This window comes from Arachis stenosperma, chromosome 5 (genome assembly GCF_014773155.1).
Source record: "Arachis stenosperma cultivar V10309 chromosome 5, arast.V10309.gnm1.PFL2, whole genome shotgun sequence".
Lineage (NCBI taxonomy): Eukaryota > Viridiplantae > Streptophyta > Magnoliopsida > Fabales > Fabaceae > Arachis > Arachis stenosperma.
The window spans coordinates 119,069,247-119,086,101 of NC_080381.1; the positions used below are offsets into that span (position 1 = coordinate 119,069,247).

General features: G+C 28.1%; 1 protein-coding gene across 1 annotated transcript; it reads left to right on the top strand.

The window, feature by feature from the left end:
* The first annotated feature begins 1,931 nt into the window (after window positions 1-1,931).
* LOC130981949 (lupeol synthase-like) lies at window positions 1,932-12,520 on the top strand. Its single transcript, XM_057905721.1, has 19 exons — window positions 1,932-1,990; window positions 2,121-2,339; window positions 3,957-4,142; window positions 4,428-4,517; window positions 5,867-6,064; window positions 6,566-6,650; window positions 6,729-6,895; window positions 7,486-7,674; window positions 7,789-7,902; window positions 8,370-8,489; window positions 9,142-9,264; window positions 9,340-9,438; window positions 10,421-10,477; window positions 10,786-10,832; window positions 10,938-11,081; window positions 11,282-11,459; window positions 11,668-11,748; window positions 11,962-12,045; window positions 12,140-12,520. The coding sequence occupies exons 2-19, from the start codon at window positions 2,145-2,147 to the stop codon at window positions 12,251-12,253; spliced, it is 2,271 nt and encodes a 756-aa protein (XP_057761704.1). The 5' UTR covers window positions 1,932-1,990; window positions 2,121-2,144; the 3' UTR covers window positions 12,254-12,520.
* The last annotated feature ends 4,335 nt before the right edge of the window (window positions 12,521-16,855 follow it).

A 16,855-nucleotide genomic window follows, 5' to 3' on the forward strand; every position in this document is an offset into this window, starting at 1 on the left:
TAGACTCTCATCTTATTGATAAGATCTGTAACACGAGTAAAATATTGCTCAACAGTTTCTGAGCTCGACATCTCGTACCTTTCATATTCTCTTCTTAAAGACTGTAGCTTTGCTTTCTGAGCTTTATCTACGCCTTTGTATGACAGCTTCAACGTGTTCCATGCTTCCTTTGCACTTTTGGCATTTGCTATTTTGCCAAACACTGTATAATCTACTCCTTGATGAATTTGAGATAGCGCCAATTAATCTCTCCTTTGTTGGAAAGCATCTGCTCCTTCTTGCAAACCTGGTTCAATAAAATTTCACAGGTTTTGGACCTTCAAATGGGTAGACATCAAAGTCTCCCAATAACTATAATCAAATTTTCCATCTAACTTGGGACCGGACCACACAATGTTGAAAGTGTTTGTCATACCGACTCTATGAATAAACAACTATGCGAGAACTCTCTCACACCTCACAAGGTCTCAAACACTAGGTGCTGGACTAACCAGCTCTGATACCAAATGTAAGTATAATATCCACACATAAATTGGCCCTAGGATCACTCACTCATATAAATGACGCTATCATATTTTTTATCTCTCAACTTCACCAACACTTATATTAACAAGGAGAGAATTTTACAAAAACAAATACCAAATATTTTTTTTATATATGGAGAGATAAAATATAAGAAATACATCACCTATTTATAGTTATATTTGGCGGTTTAAACAAAACAACTTGTAACTAAGCTTAATGGTTAAGCTTGGATATAAGGCGATAACTTATTGAAAGTGGTAGAAGAAACTCAACTTGTCACAAGTGTTACATGTTGATGTCTAAAATTATTTAGTTATAAATTTTTGAACATTTGACCTGATCCTTTATAACTTTTCTAATTGCTTCCCATAGTCATTGTAAATTTTACTTCCTTTAATTTTGACCAAATTTTGACTGAACTTTTGTATATAATGACGGTGAATGATTTTGCAAATTGATTTAATTATCAACAATATTGACTCCCAATTGTTCCAACTCTGTGCAGATGTTTCTTCTGATCTGTCAAACCTTTTCATCTCTTTCTATTATTTTAGGTTCTTTTTCATCCCTAGAGTTTCAATTCTTACTGTTGTTTTGTGCATCTCCATTTCGTTCATTCTTCTATGTAAATCTCTCATATTCATTTAACATTTATATATCAACCTAGTTATTAATTTTGTTGTCAAAGTTCCACCTTCTCTCATCTCTGTATTTTATTTGTACTAAAATCTATGTATAATTGTGTTAGGATGGTAATTATTCATTTGATTGAGTTTATTAGTTTAAATTAAAAAAAAAATAACTCATGACAAATTGCATACATAATAAGATTAACTCTTTTAATTTTGGTTATTGAAAATATGTTTTATTTTTATTTTTAGTATTTTTTTAAAATTTATTTAAAATAAGTGAAAATAATAAAATAAATGATCTAAATAATGTTTTTATACTTTTCTTCATACACATATTTCTTAAAATATAAAATAATAAAAATAAAAATTTTAAACCAAACCTACATATTCCAAAAATAAATAATTAGCAGTGATTAATAATAATTATAAATACTTATTATTTAAATTGAAATTGAATAAGTCTAAATTAACTTTAATAGATGATAATTCAACAAATATTAAATCGAGTAAATTCTAATAAGATATCCCGAATTAAAATTGAACGAGTCTAACTCAACTCTAGAAATTAACTCACAAAGTAAGTAATAACTACATTTAAAAATTCTCTAAAAATTTTAATTTTAAGAGATCTAAGATTTGTAATACTTACCTACATATACAGGAATTTATACCTCTTAATTAAACACCCAACTACTAACTGTACGGATGTTATATGTTAGAATTATATAATCACACGTATTCATATGTCTTTACCTGTTTTTTTTTTTTTTTTAGCATTAGTTATTTTCTCGGTGTTCTGTCTAATCTTAATTGAAGGCTCTTTTTTTCTCCTGGTACATATATGTTTAGCTTCATTCTTTAATTTCATTTCTAGATATTACATGAAAACTTGAATAATAATAATATAACATTTTTCTTCGTAGTTTTGATGAGCTAATGTTTGAGTGTGTTTAAATTCACCAGTGACATATATCGTTAGATTTAAACATGTGGAAGCTGAAGATAGCTGAAGATGGAGAATATTTGATTTCTGGAAACAATTTCATCGGACGTGAACATTGGGAGTTTGATCCAAATGCAGGAACTGAAGAAGAACGTGCTGAGGTTGAAAGATTGCGCCAAAAATTCACCAACAATCGATTCTCCATTAAACAAAGTTCTGATCTCTTAATGAGACTCCAGGTATGTACTTTTGGACCAACATTAATTAATTATGAAATTTTTTAATTAAAAATTAATGATATAACTTTAGATAATATGTAATTGATTTTCTTCCATCATTTACAATTGATTATAAGTACATCAAACTGAAATTCCAACTATGCATTATGTATATAGAAGTTTGACTAACGTTTAAGCACCCTTATTTCTATTTTGTTTTTCTTTTTGGGTAGGAACACCTTTATTTCATTGAAGTAGCCTAAGAGTATATTTGGATATTACTGTATTATTCTAGTTAAATTATTTTTCGTTTAGAGTCTGTTTTTTTTTTGAATAATGTAATTTAATAAAAGCGAAATCACAAAAAAATAAAACTAATTTTTTTTGAGAAGTTATATATAAATTTTTTTTAAAAAAGATATTTTTCATAACTTTAAAAGGATATTCAAAAATAAAATAAGAGGATATTTTGACATTAGATTTGAACATTTTTTTATAATAATTATAACGGCTTAAACCTGTAAACAGGCAAACAACTTTACATCACCTCCATTTTTTAAATAGACACGGCCTATATATCTTTAATTAGTCTCTTTAAAACCTCAAGATTTTTTTTTAAAAGGCAATATAATAAAATTTTCTGTGGAAGAAAAAACCATTCACTCAAAACAGATTAAGAAAGAACAACATACCAAATTAAACAAGCCACAATCATCCCCTCAAAAATAGAAATCATCATTAAAGAACTCACCAAGAAATTCCAACAACTATTCCAAATTTAAGAAAGAATTTATACATCTAAATGTAACAACTTTTTACTTCAAAAAAATAATATTTTTTCCTTATTTTCTGAAAAGAAACCTTCTTGATGAAACTCAAATAGAGAAACCCTATCACATTATGTGACAATTTTAGAGTGCTAAATTGTATATTTTAAAAGTTTAAAATACTTTAGTCAAACTTTAATAAATAGATTATACTATACGTACATATTTTTTCTTGTTTAAAAAGTAGAATATTTAAAGTACACACGAGATACATCGGATATAAAGAAAATGCTTAGTTAAAAGTTAAAAAACGTTGAATTATTATTCAGGAATGAATTGAATGAGTGGATGATGACAGATTATTAAATTTTAGTATTAGGTTTTTGTGTCTATAAAAAGCAGAACCTATCAGGCTATCACATTAATGATGCATACTTTCCAAATACTCGTACTTTTATTTTTAAATTATTAGTTGTTGTGTGTTTGTTGAGTGGAATAATCTTATTAATTAATGATTGACACAAATAACATTACTGATGAGTATCTATTTAGAATAATGATATATAACTAATAAAATAATTTATTATTTTTTTATTAATATTTGACTAATATTTTATATTTTAAATATTAAATATTAAATTTTGAATACTAAATATTAATAATATAAAAATAAAATATTAATTAAATATTTACTAATATTAATAAAAAATATTAATCACATATATTTTTTTTATCAAAAATATTATTTATATACTAAAATTAACTACTAAAATAATTATTATATTTTAAAATAAATATTTTAATTTTAATAGTTGATTTTAATATATCCATTAATTTCTCATATATTTATTAATGTGCATTTAATTCTCAGCTTACAAAGGAGAACCAATGTGGAGCAATACCAGAAGCAGCGAAAGTGGGAGAAGAAGAGAAGATAACAAAAGAAGCATTGATTACAACAATGAGAAGATCTCTCACTTTCTTTTCTTCTATTCAAGCACATGATGGTCATTGGCCTGCTGACTTTGCTGGCCCTTTGTTTTTCATTCAGCCTTTGGTGAGTTTCAACTTTTATCTTATATATATTAAAAAGAAATCGGTTATTAAAATTAATTATTATATAATATAAATATATATAATTTAATTTATTTTTAATATATGTGTAATATAAATAATTAATTTTAATAACTGATTTTAATATATACTTAATATGAATATATATAATAACTAATAAAATAGATGATAAAATATTTAATATAAATGGACACTGTAAGTAATAATATCGATTACTTTCTTTTTTTTTTGGTTTTATAATTTAGATATTGTGTGCTGTGTTTCGCAGGTAATTGAACTGTATGTTACGGGATCACTTGATGTTGTTTTAGGTGCTGAGCATAAGAGGGAAATTATTCGATATTTATATAATCATCAGGTAGCCATAAAAATTATTATTAGAGTAAAGGAATGATTTTGTTCTTAATATTTGGGGTAAATTTTAAAGTTGTCCCTAATGTTTAAATCGTCTTATTTAAGTTATTAACGTTTTAAAATTGACTTAATGTTGTCCTACTGTTAGGGATCTGTTAACAGAATTGATGGTAGGACAAAATTAAGACGATTTTGAAACGTTAAGGACTTAAATAGGACGAAAATGTTAAGGACAAAAATAATACATAGAAATAAATTTTAATTTTATCATTCAATAATATCAATCTTCTACGGTACATAACTATTCAATTATTTTTTAATCACATCTAAATAAATTACTCTTAATCGTATTACTTTCATTCTGAATAAACTTATTTTTTTATAATTTTACTCTTAAAAATTTTTAAGAGTCATGAAATGTTTATAGAATAACTAGAATCACAGTACTTTATTGTATATGCATCATTTTTTTTTTCACATGTTTATGTACGAGTAATTCTACAAATATTTTATGATGAACAAAAATCTTTAAAAGTAAAATCATAAAAAAATAAATTTATTTAGAATAAAAGTAATGTGATTAAAAAATAATTGAATAATTATGTACCATAAAAAATTGATATTACTGAAGAATAAAATTAAATTTTATTTTTATGTATCGTTTTGTCTCCAACGTTTTCGTCCTATTTAAATTCCCAACATTTCAAAATCGTCTCAATTTTCTCTTGCCGTCAATTCTGTTAGCAGATTCTTAACGGCAGGACAATATTGAGTCAATTTTAAAATATTAGGAATTTAAATAGGACGATTTAAACGTTAAAGACAACTTTAGAACTTATTCCAAACATTATAGACAAAAACAATACTTTACCCTTATTATTATTTCTCATTTCTCAAGGATTCTGCATATGCAAACAGAACTTCAAGGCTAGCTTCAAAGTAGTGTTACTTATGATTTTCAATAAACAATACATTAATAAAAATAATATACTACCATCTAACAATTAAACCATTTAACTAACTAACTTGTTTTGTGGATAATTACTTAATTCACTAATTTGTTTAAATAAATGTTAGGAGATTCGAATTCTGTTTTGTGTATGTAGTAATCTGTTACTCAATGACAAACTTTTAAATGAAATTTCGATATGCAATGGATTAATTTTTAACTTATCAGATCGGATAATATTGTATTAGACAACCAAGACTTCTATTTTTTTATTTATTTATTGACCCAACTTGTGAGAAGAGTATAGTAAACATGTTACATTCTGCTTCTACACAAGCTAAGGCCTTGTTGAACAGTGTTAACTTTTATTATTTGGTTGGCATTTTTTCATGATCACGAGATAGAACAAAGATGGTGGTTGGGGGTTCCATATAGAGGGACACAGCACAATGTTTGGATCAGCATTGAGTTACATTGCATTAAGAATACTTGGAGAAGAACTTGAACATCATCAAAACATGCCAATGGCCAGAGCCAGAAAATGGATTCTTGACCATGGTGGCTTAGTAGCTGTTCCATCATGGGGAAAGTTCTGGGTCTCGGTAATTAAGTACATCAATTATGTTATTAGTATCTTCGATTTATATTTTTATTGAGCATCACTAAATTATTATAATTACATAGTTTCTGTTTATATGATATATTCATAAATTAATGTATTGATAAACTATGTATATATAACTCTTTTTATTTATGAATATACATATAAAAATAAAAATAAAACCTATTATAGGTCAAAGAAAATAATTTTCTGTTATATTTAATCCTTTTATAATTGCTAGAGTTTCTTAATTGATATTGTGCATCCAAACATACAAGTGTAAGTCCAAATGAAAAATGATTTATATATCTTCCTAAATAGTCATTCTAATAATTTTCCTAATCTCTAAATACAAAAAGAAAATACGTGAGTTTTTTAAGATATTGAATGCATTTAAATAGTTTCTTGTTTAGAAATTAAAAAATAAATAAAAATGATTAAGAACAATTTTAGGAGGTTTGATCATTATTATTAAGATAAAAAAATATTATTTTATCTAAAGGTACTTGGAGTTTATGAGTGGTCAGGGTGCAATCCACTTCCACCGGAGCTATGGCTTCTACCTAGATCCACCCCTTTTCATCCAGGTTCATAATGATTTTCAATTTCTTTAAGGAACCATTTAATTATATAATTTATTAATCTTGTCCTTAAACAAATGGCAGGAAAGATCATGCCCTATTGTCGGTTGGTTTATATGGCGATGTCATATGTTTATGGAAAGAAATTTGTGGGTCCTATCACCGGCTTAGTCAGATCTTTAAGAAAAGAGATGTACAATGAGCCATATCATGAAATCAACTGGAACAATGCTCGAAATAATGTTGCTAAGGTTAATGCAATCTTTATATTCATTAACAAAAATGCTATTTGTATATTAAAAGAGTTATACTATGTGTATACTAAAATTAGCTATTAAAGTTAGTTATTAGTCTAAAATATATGTTAAAATATAATTACACATTGAAAATAAATTAAACCACACATGAATTTATACATAAATATATTGGTCGCTAATTTTAGTAGCTGATTTTAGTGTACAAATAATATTTTTCATATTAAAAGCACCCGCTAAAATCAACCACTAATGTATTTGTATATAAATACATGTATAGTTTAATTTATTTTCAATATATATTTATATTTCAACATATATTTTATATTGGTTGCTGATTTTAGTATACATATAACATAATTCTTTATTAATCCCCTCAAAGATGAGAAAAAGATATTCTGAGAAAATAAGCATCTAATCATCATTATATTTAATATAAAATCATTATTTATACAAATTTATATGAAGATGCGAAAAATATATTTTTTTTTCAACATTATTCTAACTAATTTTTTAAATGCCACATTTGATCTGGTAGTAAAAGATACATAAGTGAGCCAACTCATGATAAGTTTATTCAATTTCAGGAAGATCTCTATTATCCGCATCCTATAATGCAAGATATCTTATGGGAATTTCTTTATCACATTGGGGAGCCTTTGTTGAAGTGCTGGCCATTTACTAAGCTTAGAGAAAAGGCACTACACAGCTCAATTAATTATGTATATTATGATAGTGAGAATACAAATTACCTTTCATTCGGAGTTGTAGACAAGGTATATATAAATAAATAATTAGATTAGATTAGTCGTTACTAAATCATTGAATTTGTTTATATTTTGATCCATAGGCACATTTACTTATTATTCATTACGAATTGGAAATGGAAGGTTTTGTGTATGATGGCATGTTGGATTGATGATCCCAACTCAAAGGCATATAAACATCATTTAGCTCGTGTTCCTGATTATTTTTGGATTGCTGAAGATGGTTTGAAAATTCAGGTTAGTATTTTTCGTTTTCTTAATAGGTTAGAATTTAATTTTGATGTATTATTAGTGTAAAATCATTTTACATGTGTATCCAATCACATAATATCATATTAGCAAAAATAATTACTTTTTATATTGACGATGTGAATGGTCATTTAAAAGAACAGTTATAATTGCATGATTATATAAAATGTTTTACACTGTTAGTGCATCAAAATTAAACTCTTATATCAAATTAATAAAAATATTTCTTTCATGCATAAAAAAGAAAATTTCAAAAATTTAATTTGGTGATTTCATGGTATGAATAATTGAGCTACTACTTTAGAGTCATCTAAATATATAACTAACTAATTTCTTAGTTTTTGATTCACACATGTAATGAATTGGTCTATCTAATATTTATGATATAGTAGTATTATTTTGATTATTAATACTAATTACTGTAACTTTTGGTTTATTGATGAATTTGAATGAAGGGTGTTGGTGCTCAAGCTTGGAATGCAAATTTTGCTATACAAGCAATTCTTGCTTGCAATATGAACGAAGAGTATGGACCTACACTTAAGAAAGCACATGACTTTATAAAGGCATCCCAGGTAGTAATTAATTATTAATAATATGTGATTTCAATTTTTTATATTCCATGTAGTAGTATTCTTGGGTTACAATAACATTTTTTTTATTTTGTTATAACGACAACAACGAGATTGACGGTTAAAACATTAAACCTAAATATCTTATCATAGATCACTCTCACTACGCTAAAAAGTATTTTTGCAATGCTTTTTTTATTGTTTAGTGTAAAATTTTTTGCGACGATTAAAACTATAGTCAATTTGAGCTAGCATCACTAATGCACTTAGTAAAGGGTTTAGACGACTACGGATAAAAGCGATGCTAAGTAATTTGCGATAATTTTTCATGTATCAAACCATTGCTAATTTGTAATATTTATTGAGGTATTTTTTATATTTTGCAACAGCTTGAAATTGTCGCTAAATTACTAATTTATGGTATAATTTTTTGCTATACGACGATTTTAAATTATTACAATTTTTTCGTACAACTTTTAAAATTTTAACCTCTTGTTAATATTATTCTCCATCAGTTGCTTAATTAACAAAGTTGACGAAAAATTGGCGTAGACCATTATAACTAACACACAATAAGTCCTAAGTGGAGAGTTGAAGCAATAATGGTAATTAGTAATTAGTGTGAAATGAGAGTTGAATATTATTTATCTTTAAGGTTCGTGAAAACCCAAGTGGAGACTACATGGCAATGTTTAGACAAACTTCAAAAGGAGCATGGACCATTTCCATGGCAGATCAAGGTTTGACCGTCTCTGATTGCACAGCCGAGGGATTAAAGGTTTGCCTATATCTCTTGGTTTGCCTATAACTGTTTTTTTTTTTTTTTTGAAAGTTTGACAACATTAATTTGTAGGTTACGCTCCTATTGTCAAAAATGGCAACAAATCTTGTTGGGGAAGCCATGGAGACAGAGAGATTCTATGATGCTGTTAACGTAGTTCTCTCTTTACAGGTATTTCTTTCTAATAATTTAGATCCTCATTAATAGTGTTCTTGAAGAACTAAAGAACAGAGCAAATTGTTATGAATGGAAAGTAAGAAGTAAGAACACTAGAATTCTGTGTATTGACCATATCAGTAATAAGTACATCAATCACCTGAGTCACACCATGGACATTATAAGAGCTTAACCATTACTTGAATTTTCTAATTTATCTTTCTCCATTGTTAGAGATAAGCCAGGCTCTATCTCTCTAATATCATGTCATGATACTACTTCTTCGAAAAACTTAAGGTAAATAAGAAGAGACACATGAATAGTTATATCTCTAACATCTATGGACGAATCTCAGAAAATGCATAAAGTCAGCATAGAAACGAAGAGTTAGCTTTAATTTGCATGAGTGAAGGGCCAAATATATAAGCCTTAGTCACTCAAGAAATGATACAAGAATTTGCATTGATGATTTCAACACTGTAATGCAGTCAAAATTAACTTAACAGACTCTTACCAATTGAAAACTAACCAAAAGACTAAAACAGACTCAACTAACTTGTATTACACATAGCTAGGCTTCTAACTCTTCTTCTGTTCTTGATCTATTAATGGTAGTTTGTTTGTTGCATCGCCAAAAATCAATTTAGTGCCAAGAAAAATGTAAAAACCAGAAACAGACTTACGATCGACTAAGTCAGCTGTCCAATCGGCATCTGAAAGTCATCACACTTATTGAATATCAAGCCAAAATGCTTAGTTCCTTGTAGATACTTTAAGATTCTCTTCACTAATTTTTAGTGAACTAATAGTGGATTCCCTCGTATTGATGGAATCCCTTGGTAATTACATGAACATGTAATAAGTAAATGGAGCTTTATTGTTGTTTAGATGCATATATAGGTCCCATACTAAAATTAATATATAATTAACAAGGTCACGTAAAATTTTTATACCATTAAATTCCCCAAGTTATATGTTATGTCCCATTTGAATACAGAGCAGTAGCGGCGGATTCTCAGCTTGGGAATCTCGAAGAGCCTATAATTGGCTAGAGGTATGATATATCATTATTTGTAAATCTTTATCAAATTATTTATTCAAAAAATTTAAGTTAATGAAATAAATTATTTATATTTTTTTGATTAATTTTTACAATAAATAATTTTATAACATTAAAATTTTATTATTAAAAAAAATAGAGTTTGATTATTGTTGATTCTAAATTAATAAAAACATATAAAATAAATAAAGAAAGAAAAAATTATATACAATAACTCTACGAAGCCAATGTGAAATTTTTACTGTACATGCATATATTATTTTTGTTCCCGTTTCTAAAAGAATTTGATTTGTCACGGACAGAAATTCAATCCAACAGAATTTTTTGAAGACTGCCTCACTGAGAAGGAGTAAGATATATTTCATATTTTTCAACTGCTATATTGCATTATGCTGAACGGTTAATTTTGCCACTTAATTAATTGTGTTCCATATGGTGAAATGAAATATAATAGTTATGTGGAGTGCACATCATCAGCAGTGCAAGCCTTGGTTCTATTTAAAAAGTTATATCCAAATCATAGAAGAAAGGAAATAGATCATTCTATTTCCAAAGCAATCCAATACATTGAAGACACACAAAATCCTGATGGCTCATGGTAATTAACTACTAGACTATGTTTTATGTGTCCTACTTGCAGATTTTAACAAAATAAAAAATTAGATAAAAAGCTACTTTATCTTATGCAAAATTACACCCTATTCTATGTTTACTTTGCAATTATTGTAGCTAGCTAGGTTTTACTAACTTACACATATATAATTACCATTGATGAGAGGCACTTATGTATATATATAGGTATGGTTGTTGGGGGGTTTGTTATACATATGGCACATGGTTTGGCGTAGAGGCACTAAAAGTCGTTGGAAAGAACTACCATAACTGTCCTTCATTGCGCAAAGCATGTCAATTTTTGTTGTCTAAACAACTTCCTAATGGTGGTTGGGGTGAAAGTTACTTGTCAAGCCAAAACAAGGTAACACATGCAATTATCCACTTTACAATGACTTGATGACAATATCAAAAAAGATAAACTACGAATTAAAGGATATTTCTCTCATATTTTGAGTCAAATCTATACGAATAATTTAAAAAAAAAAAAACATATAGGCACACATCAAAATTATTGTATACTCAGGTATTTTGCTACTTTTTTTATTTTTATTTTTATTTTTGTTAAATAGGTGTATACAAATCTAGAAGACAACCGTGCAAATATAATTCAAACATCATGGGCTTTATTATCTCTTATTGCCGCAGGACAGGTAATAAGTAGGCAAATATAATTTTTTTCCACTATATATTTTAAGTTCTTGAGTCTTTGGGGTAGAGATCCTACAAATTGCAATGGTCTTGTCAAGGTGGAAAAATTGAGCTAAAGTAATTACCAAATACAATCGTTTTTTATTCATGTAATTATAGTACACGCTACTGTGCTAATTATTAAAATTTTATGAATAAAATAAAATAAAATAAAGGCTGAGATAGATGCGACGCCCATACACCGTGGAATGAAGGTACTAATCAATTCACAAATGGAAGATGGAGACTTTCCAGAACAGGTAATATAATTCTTCATAATAATGCCTAATGGATTTAGTAATTATATATGTTTCACTAATGTACATTTTTTTTATTACTCTAAAAAAAATACAGGATATCGTAGGAGTCTATTTTAGGAACTGTGCCTTGACCTATGCATCGTATCGAAACATATTTCCTATATGGGCTCTTGGAGAGTATCGTCACAGAGTTTTAAACGATCCATGAATTAAGAAGAAGACCAAATGCATCAACTCATCACCTTCATCAAAAGTTATTCGTTGTTCTTCATTTTCATCAACAATATAATATGCTTTTTTCTATTCTCTACAGCATGAAAAGTTGAAAACTATACATGTATATGTTGTTCAACCAAAAGTCCAAAACTCAATCATACAATCCAAAATAACGATACAATAATGGGCTTTTCCCAATTCTATGTAATATTATATGAACAATGTTGTATGGTGAATAAAATTTATTATTTTTTATCAATATTTATCTAACACTCTAAATTCTAAACAATAAATTTAAATTTAAAATTTAAAATTTTAATAATATAAGAATAAAATATTGACCAAGTATTGACTAATATGATAAAGATATTAAGTCTCTAACATTTCTCATATTATATTATGTCTAAGAGAATATAAACATATAATACTATGTAATATAAGATAGTAATATAAGGAGTTTAAATAATAAATAATGCTCATAAAAATTTATTATTGCTTTCACCTCCAACTCCAAGTAACTATTATTATTATTATTATTATTATTATTATTATTATTTATTATTATTATTATTGTTGTTGTTGTTGTTGTGAATGAATACAAATGAATTAGTTTGTCTCTATTGGTAACTTCACTATATATATTGTATTACTCTATTATTTAATACTGTAGATACAATTGCAATGTATTAGTTTTCAGTTTCACACTTTCACTTTCACTTCCACTTCTGTGTCTCGTGTCTCAAGTCTCTTTCTCCTTCGCCAATTCTACTTTTCGCATCAATGCATGAGAACACTCTCATGCTTCCAATTTCTTACTCTATCTCAATTGCTATTATGGTATCCAGAGCCTGAGATTATGCTTCTCTTTAAATTCTTATTCATCTTTTATTTTCTTTCAATTTTTGTCTCAATTTTGGCCCCAATTTTGTTTTTCGCCTTTCTTAATTTTTTCAATTTGGCGTTTCATAATGTCAATTACTTTATCAAAATCTTCAACCAAGAGATCGTTCTCCCCAATTTCTGAGAAGTTGGATCACAACAATTATAATACATGGAGATACCAAGTTTTGCTTACAATTCAGAGTTTAAATTTTGAAGATCACTTGAACCAAAGCAAGATTCCACAACAATATGAAGAAGATGCTGTCAAAAAGACTAATTTAACCATTTACCTTTGGCATAAACACCTAGGTCATAGTTTAGTAAAAACTGTACTTTCTGTCTTGTAAACATGTGGAGTTCCTGCTCAATTTGATTCTAATTTTGTTCAAATATGTGAACATTGTGCTATAGAAAAAATGCATCAGTTGCTTTTTGCAAAATCTGAATCAGTCAGTATCATTAGACCTTGTTTTTGTTGATATTTGAGGGTCCGCCTCTATGATGTCTAGAAATGGATATAGATACTACATCTCATTTGTGAATGCTCATACAAAATACATAACTATTTTTTTACTCACTCATAAATCTCAATCACTACAAGTATTGAAAAATTATAAAGTGTTTATGGAAACTCAAACAGGATTGAAGATTAAGGTTTTACAAACTAATAGAGGTATGGAATCCATGTAACACTCCTTTACTCAGTTTTTAACTGAACATGGTATTATACATAGAATCTCATGCTCCTATACACATTAACAACAAGGTACTATAGAGAGAAGATATATGCATATACCTGAAGTAGGATTGTCACTTTTGGCTATTGCTATATTACCAATGTTATTTTGGGAAGACTCTTTTCTATCAGTAGTATATATCATCAATAGATTACCAAATTCTGCATTAAAAAATAAATCACCTTTTGAAACTTTATTTAAAAAATTATCAGATTATAAGAACTTTAAAATATTTGGATGTGCTTACTTTTCTTATTTAAGATATTTTAACGAAGTAAAGTTTGCTTTCAAATAAGAAAAGTGCTTATTTTTTGGCTATGATAGTAACTACAGGGATTATAAGTGTATGACTAAAGATGGAAAAATTTACTATTCGAGACGTGTGATATTTGGTGAAACTGAATTTTCTTACAATTCTCTATTTCACAATAAAAATTTAGTAGAGAACCATGATACAGTTAAAGATCTGTCAGCTTTTACATTCAACACTTCACCCAAGCCTTCTAACCCTCCCCAAACTCTACCTCTTTTAGATATCTCAGATTCTCCGTCATCGACTACTTGCCCTAACACTCAAATTACTGAGCATACCTCTTATAGTACTAGCCTCAATCATAATTCTTCCATCCCAACTTTAGGCCTTGAAATTTGTCTACCTTTTGAAAATACTATAAACACTAGTTCTACTACATCTTCTAATACTCACAATATGCTCACAAGATAAAAAAAAAACTAGAAACAATAGACCTCAAGCATTAGCTATAAGTTCAATAGAACCTTATGATTTGATTAACAATACTCCAAAAAATGTTAAACAAGCTCTTCAGTGTATACACTGAAAAAATGCAATGGTTTCTAAAATCCAGGCTTTAGTAAGATGTAACACCTGGAATTTAGTTGAACCACCAAAGCATAAAATTGTTATTGATTCTAAATGGGTATTTGCTATAAAAGAGATCCATTAGGCAATATTATCAAGTACAAAGCCAGGTTAGTTGCGAAAGGTTTTTTGCAGGTTGAAGGCATAGATTATAACTAAATATACAGTCTAGTTGTGAGACCTACTACTGTGAGAATTGTAATTACTATAGCTCTATCACGTGGATGGACACTAAGGCAATTTGATTTTGATAATGTCTTTCTGAATGGTATTCTTAAAGAAGAGGTATACATGTCTCCACCAACAAGTTACCAATTTGGGAATGCATCACAGGTTTGTAAGTTGAACAAAGTAATCTATCGATTGAAGCAAGCATCAATCACTACAAGTATTGAAAAATTATAAAGTGTTTATGGAAACTCAAACAGGATTGAAGATTAAGGTTTTACAAACTAATAGAGGTATGGAATCCATGTAACACTCCTTTACTCAGTTTTTAACTGAACATGGTATTATACATAGAATCTCATGCTCCTACACACATTAACAACAAGGTACTATAGAGAGAAGATATATGCATATACCTGAAGTAGGATTGTCACTTTTGGCTATTGCTATATTACCAATGTTATTTTGGGAAGACTCTTTTCTATCAGTAGTATATATCATCAATAGATTACCAAATTCTGCATTAAAAAATAAATCACCTTTTGAAACTTTATTTAAAAAATTATCAGATTATAAGAACTTTAAAATATTTGGATGTGCTTACTTTTCTTATTTAAGATATTTTAACGAAGTAAAGTTTGCTTTCAAATAAGAAAAGTGCTTATTTTTTGGCTATGATAGTAACTACAGGGATTATAAGTGTATGACTAAAGATGGAAAAATTTACTATTCGAGACGTGTGATATTTGGTGAAACTGAATTTTCTTACAATTCTCTATTTCACAATAAAAATTTAGTAGAGAATCATGATACAGTTAAAGATCTGTCAGCTTTTACATTCAACACTTCACCCAAGCCTTCTAACCCTCCCCAAACTCTACCTCTTTTAGATATCTCAGATTCTCCGTCATCGACTACTTGCCCTAACACTCAAATTACTGAGCATACCTCTTATAGTACTAGCCTCAATCATAATTCTTCCATCCCAACTTTAGGCCTTGAAATCTGTCTACCTTTTGAAAATACTACAAACACTAGTTCTACTACATCTTCTAATACTCACAATATGCTCACAAGATAAAAAAACTAGAAACAATAGACCTCAAGCATTAGCTATAAGTTCAATAGAACCTTATGATTTGATTAACAATACTCCAAAAAATGTTAAACAAGCTCTTCAGTGTATACACTGAAAAAATGCAATGGTTTCTAAAATTCAGGCTTTAGTAAGATGTAACACCTGGAATTTAGTTGAACCACCAAAGCATAAAATTGTTATTGATTCTAAATGGGTATTTGCTATAAAAGAGATCCATTAGGCAATATTATCAAGTACAAAGCCAGGTTAGTTGCGAAAGGTTTTTTGCAGGTTGAAGGCATAGATTATAACTAAATATACAGTCTAGTTGTGAGACCTACTACTGTGAGAATTGTAATTACTATAGCTCTATCACGTGGATGGACACTAAGGCAATTTGATTTTGATAATGTCTTTCTGAATGGTATTCTTAAAGAAGAGGTATACATGTCTCCACCAACAAGTTACCAATTTGGGAATGCATCACAGGTTTGTAAGTTGAACAAAGTAATCTATCGATTGAAGCAAGCTCCAAGAGCTTGGTTCAATACATTGACTGCTACGTTATTACAGTTTGGTTTCACTATAACCAAAATTGATATTTCATTGTTTGTTAAACACACTAATACATCCACCACCTTTCTCTTAACCTATGTAAATGATATTGTTGTCACTAAAAGTGACATTGGTGAAATAGACAAACTTATCTCTAATCTCAATAAAATCTTTCCGCTTAAAGATCTTGAAAAACTCAGTTATTTTCTTGGGTTAGAATTCTCCTATTTAACAGATGGATCCATTCTAGTTTCTCAAAAAAAGTATGCTTGAGATCCGTTACAAAAGGCCAAA